Raw genomic sequence first — 14,759 nt, 5'->3', positions numbered from 1 at the left:
GGATACCTATCAAGAAGTGGAATTGCTGTACATCACTGAATGTACATGTTCAGTTTTTGTAGATATTACATATAGATATAATAAAGCTATAGTAGTTAAGAGAATGGCATATGGGCACAAAGACAGACCATGGACAAAATAAGTCCAAAAACAGACTAAATGTGCACATCTGTTTTATGAAGAAGGTGGCACTGCAGTATAGAGTAGATTTTAATTAACTGCGGGCTAGAATATACATGTGGAAAAAAATCATCTTGAACTCTGATTTACACTATACTGAAATTAATTACAAATGAATTGTAGATGTAGATATAAAAATAAAGCAATAAGGCTTTTCAGAGAAAAAACCCATTGTGATCATGAGTTAGGCAAGAATATCTTAAGTAGGATGTAAAAAGAGAAAGAATGTAAATGTGTTATGATAAAATTTAAACTTATTCACAAAAGCAAACAAAAAACATTGAGAGTTAATAAGCAGGCCAGAGTGCCAATCTCCTATTCTGTACTCTCAAAGTCCAGTCACCAGAACCTCTACATCACTACCCCTCTTGGATCTGTTGTCACATCTATATAAAATGGGAGTGATAATCAAAATCACCACCACAGAGTTATCATAAGATTAAATGAGATAATGTACTTAAAATACATTATCCCAATATATTTGCAATATAAATATCTAACAAAGGAATAGGATAGAATAGAATTACCACAAATCTGTAAGGAGAAAACAATCACATAAAGGGAAAATAGGCTAAAGACTTAAATGAATACTTCTTAAAAGGGATATCCAAATGGCCCATAAAAATATATGAAGACACACAATTTCTTTAGTTATCAGAAAAATCGAAATTTAAACCAGTATGGACTACCAATACAAAATGATCCAGAAAGACTAAAATGAAAAAAGACAATACCAAGTAATGGCAAGGATGCAAAGCAAATGGAACTCCCCATACAATTGCTAGTGACAGTGTAAACTGAGAGCATCACTTTGGAAACTGTTAGGTAATATCTACAAAAACTGAACATGTACATTCAGTGATGTACAGCAATTCCACTTCTTGATAGGTATCCAAGAGAAATGCATACATATATTTACAAAAAAAAAACATACAGAAGTATGTTTATGGCAGTACTATTCATAATAGCCTAACACTGGAAAATACTCAAATATCTATAAACAGTACAATGGATAAACTGTAGTATACTTATACAAAGGAACACAATCTAATGCTGAAAATGAACATATTGTATCCATAGACAACAACCGTGGAAAACTTTTATAAATATAATATTAAAAGAAGCCAGACACTTATCACTGTAATTCCATTCATATGAAGTTCAAAAATAGACAAAATTAATCTAAGGCATTAGAAGTCAGGAGAGCAATTAACCTTGGCAAAGGGCAGCAGTTGGATAGGAATGGGTATATTTTAAGTGAAATGAATTTATCAGGTATCCTGTTACAAAGGCATACTGTTTGAGTTACCTTCGAATTTGTTAAAATAATCATCAGGGAGAGCCGCCCCCTCCCCCTGCGCCGGCAAAGTAGAGGGAACTGTGACCATGCACAGAGCAGGCCCAGAGGCCTGCTGAGGGGCAGAGCCGCCCCCCACCCCCCGCGCCTGCCAGGTAGGGGAACTGTGACCACGGACAGAAAAGGCCCAGCGGCCCTTGGCGGGACAGAGCTTCCAATCACTCCTGCAAGGTAGGCGGACCTGCGACCCACCAGCAGAGGAGGAGCAGCGACCTGCTGAGAGGCAGAGCCGCCCCCTCCCCCTGCACCGGCAAGGTAGAGGGAACTGTGACCATGCACAGAGCAGGCCCAGCGGCCTGCTGAGGGGCAGAGCCGCCCCCCACCCCTCGCGCCTGCCAGGTAGGGGAACTGTGACCACGGACAGAAAAGGCCCAGTGGCCCGCGGCGGGACAGAGCTTCCAATCACTCCTGCAAGGTAGGCGGGCCTGCGACCCACCTGCAGAAGAGGAGCAGCGACCTGCTGAGAGGCAGAGCCGCCCCCTCCCCCTGCACCTGCAAGGTAGAAGGAACTGTGACCACGCACAGAGCAGGCCCAGCGGCCTGCTGAGGGGCAGAGCCACCCACCACCCCCCGCCCCTGCCAGGTGACCACCGACAGAAAAGGCCCAGTGGCCCGCGGCGGGACAGAGCTTCCAATCACTCCTGCAAGGTAGGCGGGCCTGCGACCCACTGGCAGAAGAGGAGCAGCGGCCTGCTGAGAGGCAGAGCCGCCCCCTCCCCCTGCACCGGCAAGGTAGAGGGAACTGTGACCACGCACAGAGCAGGCCCAGCGGCCTGCTGAGGGGCAGAGCCACCCCCCACCCCACGCGCCTGCCAGGTAGGTGGAACTGTGACCACCGACAGAAAAGGCCGAGTGGCCCGCGGCAGGACAGAGCTTCCAATCACTCCTGCAAGGTAGGCGGGCCTGCGACCCACTGGCAGAAGAGGAGCAGCGGCCTGCTGGGAGGCAGAGCCGCCCCCTCCCCCTGCACCGGCAAGGTAGAGGGAACTGTGACCACGCACAGAGCAGGCCCAGGGGCCTGCTGGGGGGCAGAGCCGCCCCCCACCCCCCGCGCCTGCCAGGTAGGTGGAACTGTGACCACCATCAGAACAGGCCAGACCTGCAACCGAGAGACAGAACAGGCCCAGTGGCCTGAGGAAGGGTAGAGCCGCCCCCCCCCCCGCACCTGCAAGGTAGGCGGACCTGCGACCCACTGGCAGTACAGCCCCAGAGGCCTGCAGAGGGGCAGTGCCGCTGCCTGCACCTGCAAAGTAGACAGAACTGTGACCACCCACAGAACAAGCCTAGCGGCCCACAGAGGGACAGAGCCGCCGCCCGCGCCTGCGAGGGAGACTTTGCAACTATACAAGACCAATATAAATATATAGGGGGAAAATTCAATAACACAACAGTTTCACTAAGTAGAAAGGAACGCAAACAGTATGAAGAGACAAGGAAAGAAAGGACCACAAGCAATGCAGGTCAACTCAACATTAGAAGAGGTAATAGCTGCAGCAGATGGAATGTCAGATAAAGAATTCAGGATATACATGCTTCAGATGATCTGGAGTCTCAAGGAAGACATCAGACAGCAAAATCAGACAATGAAAGATCACTTCAACAATGAATTACATAAACAAATCCAAGAAGCAAAAGATCAACTACACAGGGAAATAGAGGTTATAAAAAACAAACAAACAGAAATCCTAGAAATGCAGGAAGCAATAAGCCAACTTAAAAACTCAATTGAGAATACTACCAGCAGAGTAGAACACTTAGAAGACAGAACATCAGACAATGAAGATAAAGTATTTCAACTTGAAAAGAACATAGACAGCTCAGCAAGACTGTTAAGAAACCATGAGCAGAACATCCAAGAAATATGGGATAACATCAAGAGACCAAATTTAAGAGTCATTGGGATACAGGAAGGGACAGAGTTTCAAACCAAAGGATTGAGCAATCTATTCAATGAAATAATACGAGAAAACTTCCCAGACTTGAAGAATGAGACAGAACCCCAAATCCTAGAAGCCTACAGGACGCCGAATGTGCAAAATCATAAGAGACCCACACCTAGACACATTATAATGAAGATGCCCAACATACAGAATAAGGAGAGAATTTTAAAAGCTACAAGAGAAAGGAAGCAGATCACATTTAGGGGTAAGCCAATCAGGATAACAGCTGATCTTTCAACACAGACTCTGAAAGCTAGAAGATCCTGGAATAACATATTTCAAACACTGAAAGAAAATGGGTTCCAACCAAGAATTGTGTTTCCAGCGAAATTAAGCTTCAGGATGGAAGATGAAATTAAAACCTTCCACGATAAACAAAAGTTAAAAGAATTTGCAGCTAGAAAACCATCTCTTCAAAACATCCTTGGCAAAACATTACAGGAAGAGGAAATGGAAAATAACAATGAAAACCAACAGTGGGAGGTAGGACACTAAAGGGGGGAAAATAATCAAAGAGGAAAACAAACCATGTTTAGTAACATAAATAAACAAATATGGCTGGAAGAACAACCCATATCTCAATAATAACCCTAAATGTTAATGGCTTAAACTCACCAATCAAGAGACACAGGCTAGTAGAATGGGTCACAAAACAAGACCCAACAATATGCTGCCTACAGGAGACGCATTTGATAGGAAAAGACATACATAGGCTGAAGGTGAAAGGTTGGGAAAAATCATATCACTCATATGGACTTCGGAAACAAGCAGGAGTATCCATACTCATATCAAATAAAATAGATTTCAAGCCAAAGTTAATCAAAAGGGATAAAGAGGGATACTACATACTGCTCAAGGGAACCATACACCAACAAGACATAACAATCATAAATATATATGCCCCAAACAATGGTGCAGCTATGTTCATCAAACAAACTCTTCTCAAGTTCAAGAGTCTAATAGACCACCATACAATAATCATGGGAGACTTCAACACACCTCTATCACCACTGGACAGATCTTCCAAACAAAAGTTGAATAAGGAAACTATAGAACTCAATAACACAATTAATAACCTAGACTTAATTGACATATATAGAGTATACCACCCAACATCAAGCAGTTACACTTTTTTCTCAGCAGCACATGGATCCTTCTCAAAAATAGATCATATATTATGTCACAGGGAAACTCTTAGACAATATAAAGGAGTAGAGATAATACCATGCATCCTATCTGATCATAATGGAATGGAACTGAAAATCAACGATAAAAGAAGGAAGGGAAAAGAATACATCACTTGGAGAATGAACAATAGGTTACTGAATGATCAATGGGTTATAGAAGACATCAAGGAAGAAATTAAAAAATTCTTAGAGATTAATGAAAACACAGACACAACATATCGGAATCTATGGGACACATTGAAAGCAGTTCTAAGAGGAAAATTCATTGCTTGGAGTTCATTCCTTAAAAAAAGAAAAAACCAACAAATAAATGATCTCATACTTCATCTCAAAATCCTAGAAAAAGAAGAGCAAAACAACAGCAAAAGAAGTAGAAGGCAAGAAATAATTAAAATCAGAGCTGAAATTAATGAAATCGAAACAAAAGAAACAATTGAAAAAATTGACAAAACTAAAAGTTGGTTCTTTGAAAAAATAAACAAAATCGACAGACCCTTAGCCATGCTAGCGAAGAGAAGAAGAGAGAGAACTCAAATTACTAACATACGGGATGATAGAGGCAATATCACAACAGACACTTCAGAAATACAGAAGATAATCAAAAATTATTTTGAATCCTTATACTCCAATAAATTAGAAGATAGTGAAGGCATAGATAAATTTCTTAAGTCATATGATCTGCCCAGATTGAGTCAGGAGGATATAGACAACCTAAACAGACCAATATCAATTGAGGAAATAGAAGAAACCATCAAAAGACTACCAACTAAGAAAAGCCCAGGACCAGATGGGTATACAGCAGAGTTTTACAAAACCTTTAAAGAGGAACTAATACCAATACTTTTCAAGCTACTTCGGGAAATAGAAAAAGAGGGAGAACTTCCAAATTCATTCTACGAGGCCAACATCACCCTGATACCTAAACCAGACAAAGACACTTCAAAGAAAGAAAACTACAGACCAATATCTCTAATGAACCTAGATGCAAAAATCCTCAATAAAATTCTGGCGACTCGGATACAAAAACTTATCAAAAAAATTGTGCACCATGATCAAGTAGGATTCATCCCTGGGATGCAAGGCTGGTTCAATATACGGAAATCAATAAATGTTATTCATCACATCAATAGACTTAAAAATAAGAATCATATGATCATCTCGATAGATGCGGAAAAAGCATTTGACAAAGTACAGCATCCCTTTATGTTCAAAACTCTAGAAAAACTAGGGATAACAGGAACATACCTCAATATTGTAAAAGCAATCTATGCTAAGCCTCAGGCTAGCATCATTCTGAATGGAGAAAAATTGAAGGCATTCCCTCTAAAATCTGGAACAAGACAGGGATGCCCTCTCTCTCCACTTCTGTTCAACATAGTTCTCGAAACACTGGCCAGAGCAATTAGACAGACGAAAGAAATTAAAGGCATCAAAATAGGAAAAGAAGAACTTAAATTATCACTATTTGCAGATGACATGATTCTATACCTAGCAGACCCAAAAGGGTCTACAAAGAAACTATTAGAGCTAATAAATGAATTCAGCAAAGTGGCAGGATATAAAATCAACACGCATAAATCAAAGGCATTCCTGTATATCAGCGACAAATCCTCTGAAATGGAAATGAGGACAACCACTCCATTCACAATATCTTCAAAAAAAATAAAATACTTGGGAATCAACCTAACAAAAGAGGTGAAAGACTTATACAATGAAAACTACAGAACCCTAAAGAGAGAAATAGAAGAAGATCTTAGAAGATGGAAAAATATACCCTGTTCATGGATAGGCAGAACTAACATCATCAAAATGGCGATATTACCAAAAGTTCTCTACAGGTTTAATGCAATGCCAATCAAAATCCCAACGGCATTTCTTGTAGAAATAGAGAAAGCAATCATGAAATTCATATGGAAAAACAAAAGACCCAGAATAGCAAAAACAATGCTAAGCAGGAAGGGTGAATCAGGCGGTATAGCGATACCAGACTTCAAACTATACTACAGAGCAATAGTAACAAAAACAGCATGGTACTGGTACCAAAACAGGCGGGTGGACCAATGGTACAGAATAGAGGACACAGAAACCAATCCACAAAACTACAACTACCTTATATTTGATAAAGGGGCTAAAAGCATGCAATGGAGGAAGGATAGCATCTTCAACAAATGGTGCTGGGAAAACTGGAAATCCATATGCAACAAAATGAAACTGAATCCCTTTCTCTCGCCATGCACAAAAGTAAATTCAAAATGGATCAAGGAGCTTGATATCAAATCAGAGACACGCCGTCTGATAGAAGAAAAAGTTGGCTACGATCTACATACTGTGGGGTCGGGCTCCAAATTCCTCAATAGGACACCCATAGCACAAAAGTTAATAACTAGAATCAACAAATGGGACTTACTCAAACTAAAAAGTTTTTTCTCAGCAAAAGAAACAATAAGAGAGGTAAATAGAGAGCCTACATCCTGGGAACAAATCTTTACTCCTCACACTTCAGATAGAGCCCTAATATCCAGAGTATACAAAGAACTCAAAAAATTAGACAATAAGAGAACAAACAACCCAATCAACAAATGGGCCAAGGACCTGAACAGACACTTCTCAGAGGAGGACATACAATCAATCAACAAGTACATGAAAAAATGCTCACCATCTCTAGCTGTCAGAGAAATGCAAATCAAAACCACCCTAAGATACCATCTCACTCCAGTTAGATTGGCAGCCATTATGAAGTCAAACAACAACAAGTGCTGGCGAGGATGTGGGGAAAAGGGTACACTTGTACATTGCTGGTGGGACTGTAAATTGGTGCAGCCAATTTGGAAAGCAGTATGGAGATTTCTTGGAAAGCTGGGAATGGAGCCACCATTTGACCCAGCTATTCCCCTTCTCGGTCTATTCCCTAAAGACCTAAAAAGAGCATGCTACAGGGACACTGCTACATCTATGTTCATAGCAGCACAATTCACAATAGCTAGACTGTGGAACCAACCTAGATGCCCTTCAATGGATGAATGGATAAAAAAAATGTGGCATTTATACACAATGGAGTATTACTCTGCATTAAAAAATGACAAAATCATAGAATTTACAGGGAAATGGATGGCATTAGAGCAGATTATGCTAAGTGAAGCTAGCCAATCCCTAAAAAACAAATGCCAAATGTCTTCTTTGATATAAGGAGAGTAACTAAGAACAGAGTAGGGTCGAAGAGCAGGAGAAGAAGATTAACATTAAACAGGGATGAGAGGTGGGAGGGAAAGGGAGAGAGAAGGGAAAATGCATGGAAATGGAAGGAGACCCTCAGAGTTATACAAAAGTACATACAAGAGGAAGTGAGGGGAAGGGGAAAAATAATATAAGGGGGACAAACGAATGTCAGTAGAGGGAGCAGAGAGAGAAGAGGGGAGGGGAGGGGAGGGGAGGGGAGGGGGGATAGTAGAGGATAGGAAAGGCAGCAGAATACAACAGACACTAGTATGGCAATATGTAAATCAATGGATGTATAACTGATGTGATTCTGCAATCTGTATATGGGGTAAAAATGGGAGCTCATAACCCACTTGAATCAAATTGTGAAATATGATATATCAAGAACTATGTAATGTTTTGAACAGCCAACAATAAAAAATTAAAAAAAAAAAAAAAAAAAAAAAAAAAAAAATCATCAGGGCATTTCAATTGCAATAAATAAAGAACAGAATAGAAAAGCCACAAAATTGTTGTTAAAGATATGAATGTAGTTCATATTGCCAATCTCCAATTCTGTACTCTTTATTTAATAAACACATGTCTAAATTTTGCAAAATTTTTAACTCTGAAGCTTTAATTATGTTCTCTTTTAAGAAGAAATGCTGCCATTTTTCCATGTTGTTATTTGTAACACTTTAAAATAAGAAAATTACTTTGAAATAAACCCAACACACACAGCCAATTTCCCATTCAACCTTTTTTCTCACCAGGCCAACTTTCAATACCTAGAGTTCTGTTTCTCAAAGTCCAGTCACCAGAACCTCTACATCACTACCCCTCTTGGATCTGTTGTCGCATCTATATAAAATGGGAGTAATAGTCAAAACCACCACCACAGAGTTATCATAAGATTAAATGAGATAATGTACTTAAAATACATTATCCCAGAACACAGTGAGTGATCAGTAGATGCTACCATGTAATACCAAGACTCTTAAATTCATTATCAGAGTATTATCATCAAGATAACTTGACGTGCTCATTAAATTACTGCTGATTTCTGGATTCAGTCCTAGACCTACTGAAGCTGAATCACTGATTAAGTGCAGAGATCTATATTTTAACTAGCATTTTGATGATTTTTTTATTCACTCAAATTTGAGGATTACTATCTAGAGATTAGGGCTTGCTCCTTATTTGCTCCTCACAGCTCTAATACAGGGGTCTGAACACAGTTGATGCTTACTGATAGTCAATACTGCCAGACTGCTATGGCAAATTTTTAAAAGAATCTGGAATTTATTATGGATTAGTACAGCAGAAAAAAAAGTTTTTTACATTTTGACCCTAGCAAAATATTAAGGGAGGGCTGTTTTGTTAAATTGTGTTAAAAATAAATTCAGCTTCCATCATCTCAACTCTTCTTTTATTATGTGAAGATATCTGAATACTCTCACATTTCACATAACCTATTTTTCCCTTTAAAATAATTCAATCCATTTGGGATTTTATTGCTTCCTTTTTTAATTTAGAGGATCCAGAAAGGCTAGACATGTGCTCATAGAGAGGTTAAATGACCGTATTCTCTGGGCCCTGTAGTATTAATATTAATATTAATACCTAGCCTGGAGCTAGGTTTCTATAACCACTTTCTTTTTTACATCTGTGTTCATTTAAAGGAAAGTTCCAGCAATTTGTTTAAAAGGAAAACTACAAGTGAAATGTCTTCAACTGTTAATTCAAATAGAAATTTAAATCAAGTAACTCAAGATATTTGAACTTTCTGTCTAGAGAACAGTAATACAACTTGTTGCACTCAATAGACAGTTTTAATATGAAAAGAAATCTTCTCATTAAATGTTTGATTGCATCAAAAGTATAGAGAGTCAACCTCTGACCAAAGAGAAAAATTAGGAATTATTTCCAGCTTAATTTGTTTCATCTTAAGTAAACATGAAGATCAAAAGATAAAACCTCAATGTTATCAGTGCAAGATATTTAAGAACTAAATTTTCTTGTTTGGTGAAAAGCTCTGAACATGTACTTTATTGTGAAAAATATACTCATATAATTCGATTACATATTTTTCAAGTACTATTGGCTATCTGCACAAATTTTGGTTTTACAAATTAGAAAAGCTCTAGTGAGGCTATATGACACAATTATTTCATGAGCCATATGTAAGTGTGGTTGATATTAAATGTGAAGAACTTGACCTCCAGGCCACCGGATGGACTTGTTGTTTTCTAGCCAACAATCTTTTCCATTGTAAATATCAAATGCCCTTGACTTTATGCTGTGTAATTAACCTTTAAGTTGATTCTGAAGTACATACAAGACTCCTAAGGATGTCTTTTTTGTTGTTTTTCTGGCAGTCATGCTAAGTTTTGACAGTTTGCTAAGTAGTGGAAATTATGCTGTAAGCAAAAGTCTTTGCAAGACAGAGATTCCTACAAAATACTGTAGTCTTTATTTTTCCAATGGATACTGGCTACTCCTATAGGATCCAATTCCAAGAACAACTTCACTGAAGCAAGGGTTCCCTGTCTTGCAACGGAAATCACAAGGCCCATAGAGTGAACTCTTAAGGCTTCTTTTCTACCTCTATCCAGGAGTAGTTTGATTCCTAGCTCTCCTGCTTTCTTTTCATTCCAGGCTGAATTGGTGCAATGAAATAGGTTACAGTAACCTATGTTCTGACAGGATAGAGTAAAAAAATAAAAATGTGTGAAAACCATAAGTGGAAGATTTGACTAGGAAAAATGATGGCAATATTAAAAACACTTAAACATCCAAATTATCTAAGTGCCATTACTCAGAAAATTTTCAGTCCTGTGAGGAGCACCAGAAAACTTCAGAAGTTCCACTCCTGTTGAGCAGACCACAGAACTTCCTTGCATTTTGAAAACTGCCTTGGCATTAAATATGGCCTCATAATGACGCCACAAAAGAAAAATATTAGCCATCAAAGACCCAACCAGCGTCCTACGCACAATGATCAGATTTTACATTACCTTCATCTATTTTTGTGACCCCTTTTCTCTTTGAGATGACCTGCGGCTTTCATCATTCAATTCTAGATTTAAGAACAAAGCAAGAATTACAGAAAAATTTTGGTCGGTCCTTCTTATCACTGAAAACCAGTGTGAATTCTGTTGTGACGCCTGAAAGCAAAACTGAGCATGCTTTAAAGTCAGAATAGATACGGAATTGGTAATGCTTCTGGAGTTCTCTGGTTGGTGGAGGAGTGTTACAGTCCTGACCTCATTCAAAAGCTCACAGCTGGCTCTGTCCTAAGGAAAACGAGATGACTACTGACTAGATGACCAAGATTCATTAACAGGGCATCAATTTTAATGCCATAGCCCAACACAATACATCATTCATTCATTCATCCATTCAGTTGTTCCCCATACTCTGTTACTTTCTTAAATTAAGAGCTGGATCTTCATTAAATGCTTAAGATTTCTCCAAGGAATACATATAAGAATAATACTTACTTTCCTGTAATGAACTGACTCCTGGATGGCGTGCAAATGGGCTGGACGTAGTAATTCTCCAGTTTAACTCCTTCAGCTGCGAGCTTGTCAAGAGTGGGTGTCTTTATCTCAGATCCATGGTAACCCACATCTCTAAATCCCTGATCATCCGCCAGGATGAAAATGAGATGGGGCTGAGAGGCGGCCGTTGTGCTGGGCTCGGGTCTTTCTCCAGCTTGAACTCGCAGGGACCCTTCTTCCTCATCCTCTAAACCCTGGCCCCAGGACAGGTAACCATAGGTGAGGAGGCTGAGGACCCAGAAGCCTGCCAGAGCGCCCATAGCTAGCATCTTTCCAGGCCAGAGCCAGACCTGTTGAGGCGCAGGCGGTGGAGGCGGCGGAGGCGGCAGCTCCGCGCGGCCCCTGGGGGCCATTCACTCGGCTCCAAGCTGAGACTCCACGCGCAAAACCCCGCACCGCGCGCCGCCGCTGGCACACACATGCACGCAGAAGGGGAGACCCAATAGACCGCGAAGGGTCTCCACCTGGCAAGTAATCCTCTGCTCCTCTCGGCTGTCACTACTTCCCACAACTTTAATCTTCTATTAGGGCTGGTTTATCAGGACGTCCAGACTCTTTGGAAAAAAACACTCTTCTCCATCAGATTTCACTTTTTCCTTTTCCTCTCTCTCTAGAGTAGCTTCCACAAAAAAAGTTAATATTTCCGCTCAAAAGTTCTCAGAAGCCAAAAGTAAACAAATAAGGAACTGATAATCACACTGAGCAGGGCCATTTAGTAACCAGAGCGTCCTCCACGTTGGGGGACCAGGCTGTCCTAGGCTGCACACGCACAGAGGGTGATGAAGTTGGCAGTACGTCCAGGGGTCCCAACACCTGGAAAGCACTGCAGAGTGGAGCAGCTGCTTCTTGCTCTTATCCCGGCCAACGAGGAACTGCCCGGAGCGAACCGGCTCCTTTCCCAGGGCTCTGTATCTTTCCCGATTCTCCTAGGCGTTTGCCAATCTTCCCAACACTCACCAGGCGGCCAAGTGAGAGAAAAGCCGTTTCCTGATTACCCTCTGCAGCTAACCGCCCACTTCTTTGCAGGAACTTGGGGGCCGATTCCGTCTCCCCGGTGCAGGAGCGCGTGCGGAGCGAGGCAGGGTCCAGCCCCGCCGCCCCTCTCCACGGGGCCCACCAGTTCTCCGCGGGCTGGTGCATCCAGCGGAGGCGCTACACCCTGCTGGCGTTTTCTGGGCTAACTTACTTAGTTTGGGCTCTCGGAAGTTCTTTTGCCTCCTCCCTCTTTTCTCGCCAGTGAATCGCAGAATAGTACTTTCTGCCTTAGGTCCCTCAGGAAGAGGGGGAAGGGGAAGGGCCGGTTTAGAGGCTCAATCTTTCCTTTATCTTTTCCGGGAGAATGGACGAAAGAAGGAAGGCTTTACTAGCGGGAGACCTGCGTGCTGCCCGAGTCTTAAGGGACTCCGAGGGTAGCCAGGGCTGCTGCTTCTCAAGAGGGTCGCCTGCTGCGCTCCATCTCCCGGAAAAGGGGAAGGACTCGGAGGGAGTCGGGAAGGATGAAGCAGGCGCTTCTCTTCGGGAGTCTGTTGAATGAAGAGCTTTCTCGCCTCCAAAACTTTTCTGTCTTCTGGAGGGAGTGAGAGAGGAAGAACAGGAGAATCAACAAATTGCAAAGCATATTCTTTTCCTATTTCACTTCAGGTTTTCTTTGACCAGTCCCTTTCTCCCCTGTCACCCCTGCCACCTCTCCCCCCGCCCCCAGCCATTATTTCTTTTCCTGTTCTCCCCACCTCCCCCCGCCCCCTTTTTAACACTCACAAACTGCAACTTTTGAAGTTCAATTTCTTCTCCAATAGCTGGTCTTTACAGCCTGACTTATTATTAGTTTCTTCTTAAGTGAAATATTAAAACTGCCCGCTCTTTTCCTTGCTCCAAACTTAACCGGCAGGGTATCTCCAGCCAAGAACCCTGGAGAGGAAGAGGAGTTAACGTTTCACCCTCAAGAACCACGAGGCCAGTCTGCATTCCTGCAGTCAAGAAGTCAGAGCTTTCTATGCAGAAATTTGGGGATCTTCAATTTTTTTCTTTTTTCCTTTCTTACTTTCTTCTCTCTCTCTCTCTCTCTCTCTCTCTCTCTCTCTCTCTCTCTCTCTCTCTAAGCTTGTCTTCCTTGAGAAGATAGTCCTGCTTTTACTAGAGTCATAGAGTTTTTAAGATCAAAGACAAGAAACTGATTTATGGTATCTCTTTTATAGAAGAGGTAATCAATGCTGACAGTCACCAAGATATGTCCCCCCACCCACACAATTTTTCCAATGGTTATTTATTGAACACCTACAGAGGGCCTGCCTCATGTTAGATTCTTTCAATTGACTAAAGCATAAATCTAGGTTTCATTTAGCCATTTAGTTTTAATTCTTTTCTATTAAAGTTCTTCCTGAGACCTTTATAATAGCAAAACTTTATAAAATAGAAACTTAACTTTGGAAGACACAATGATGCTCCATGAAGTTAATTTTGCTAACATTCTCTAGGCCTTCTGCTAGTCTTGGCTTTTTCTCTGAAGCCATTCCAAGGTCTGGGAAGAGATGGTAGTTTTAGAAGACATGTTTGGAAATGTTTAGTAATTCTGAGTTTAAATTCCCAAATATGTAATGAGAGTGATAAGTATTAGGGGATTGAAAAGTACTGAGAAGTAGGACTCAAGTGTTTGCAGATGATTGGTACCCAAAGCAACAATGTTCAAAGGATTAATCTGATGATGAATTTATAATCTGAATGGACAATTAAGAGGTGGTAGACATGGTAGGAGGTAGAACCTAACTGGAGGGAGTGGGTCCTTGGGGACTGTATGGTGTCCTAGGACCCTATGTCTGTCTTTCTCTCTCTCCCCTATTGCCAAGAGATAAAGTATCTTTCCCCTGTCATACTCTTCCACCATGATGTTCTGCCTTGCCTGAAGTCCAGTGCAATGGAGCCAGCATGGATTGAAACCACTAGCCAAAATAAATCTTTACCTCTTTGTTTATGTTAGGTATTTTGGTCATAGCAATGAAGAGTTCACTAACACATTAGCAAGTGACATAGTGCAAGAAATGTCCATTTCTTCTGTGCAAGAAAGATATTTCCAGTTTAGATTTCCAGCAAGAGCAAAAAATAAAGTTACTATTTACTGAATATTTACCAGGTGCTAACCATAGCACTCTATATACAGATATATATGTGTGTGTGTGTGTGTGTGTGTGTGTATATATATATATATATATATATATATATATATATATATATATGCTTTATAGTGTTTACATAGTGTTGTATATACTTTAACTCTTTTTCTTCTCCATCAACCTTAGGGACTATTCTTCCATTCAACAGTATTTGAGGAGCTGGGCCAATG

The 14,759-nt window shown here is 41.0% G+C and overlaps 1 protein-coding gene across 1 annotated transcript in view; it reads right to left on the bottom strand.

Annotated features, from left to right (window-relative positions):
- Window positions 1-13,419, bottom strand: part of Arsj (arylsulfatase family member J) — a 109,059-nt gene extending 95,640 nt beyond the window's left edge. Inside the window, exons 1-2 of the mRNA XM_046459228.2 lie at window positions 13,181-13,419; window positions 11,363-12,989 (exon numbers count right to left, since the gene is read on the bottom strand). Coding sequence (XP_046315184.1) covers window positions 11,363-11,775 — 413 coding nt within the window. The 5' untranslated portion in view covers window positions 11,776-12,989; window positions 13,181-13,419. The remainder of the gene's footprint in view (window positions 1-11,362; window positions 12,990-13,180) is intronic.
- Between the last annotated feature and the right edge of the window lie 1,340 nt (window positions 13,420-14,759).

This window comes from Marmota monax, unplaced genomic scaffold (genome assembly GCF_021218885.2).
Source record: "Marmota monax isolate L192 unplaced genomic scaffold, Marmota_monax_Labrador192_F-V1.1 WCK01_AAM20220418_F8-fsc00002, whole genome shotgun sequence".
Classification (NCBI taxonomy): Eukaryota; Metazoa; Chordata; class Mammalia; order Rodentia; family Sciuridae; genus Marmota; species Marmota monax.
This window is presented reverse-complemented; position numbering and strand designations above follow the sequence as displayed.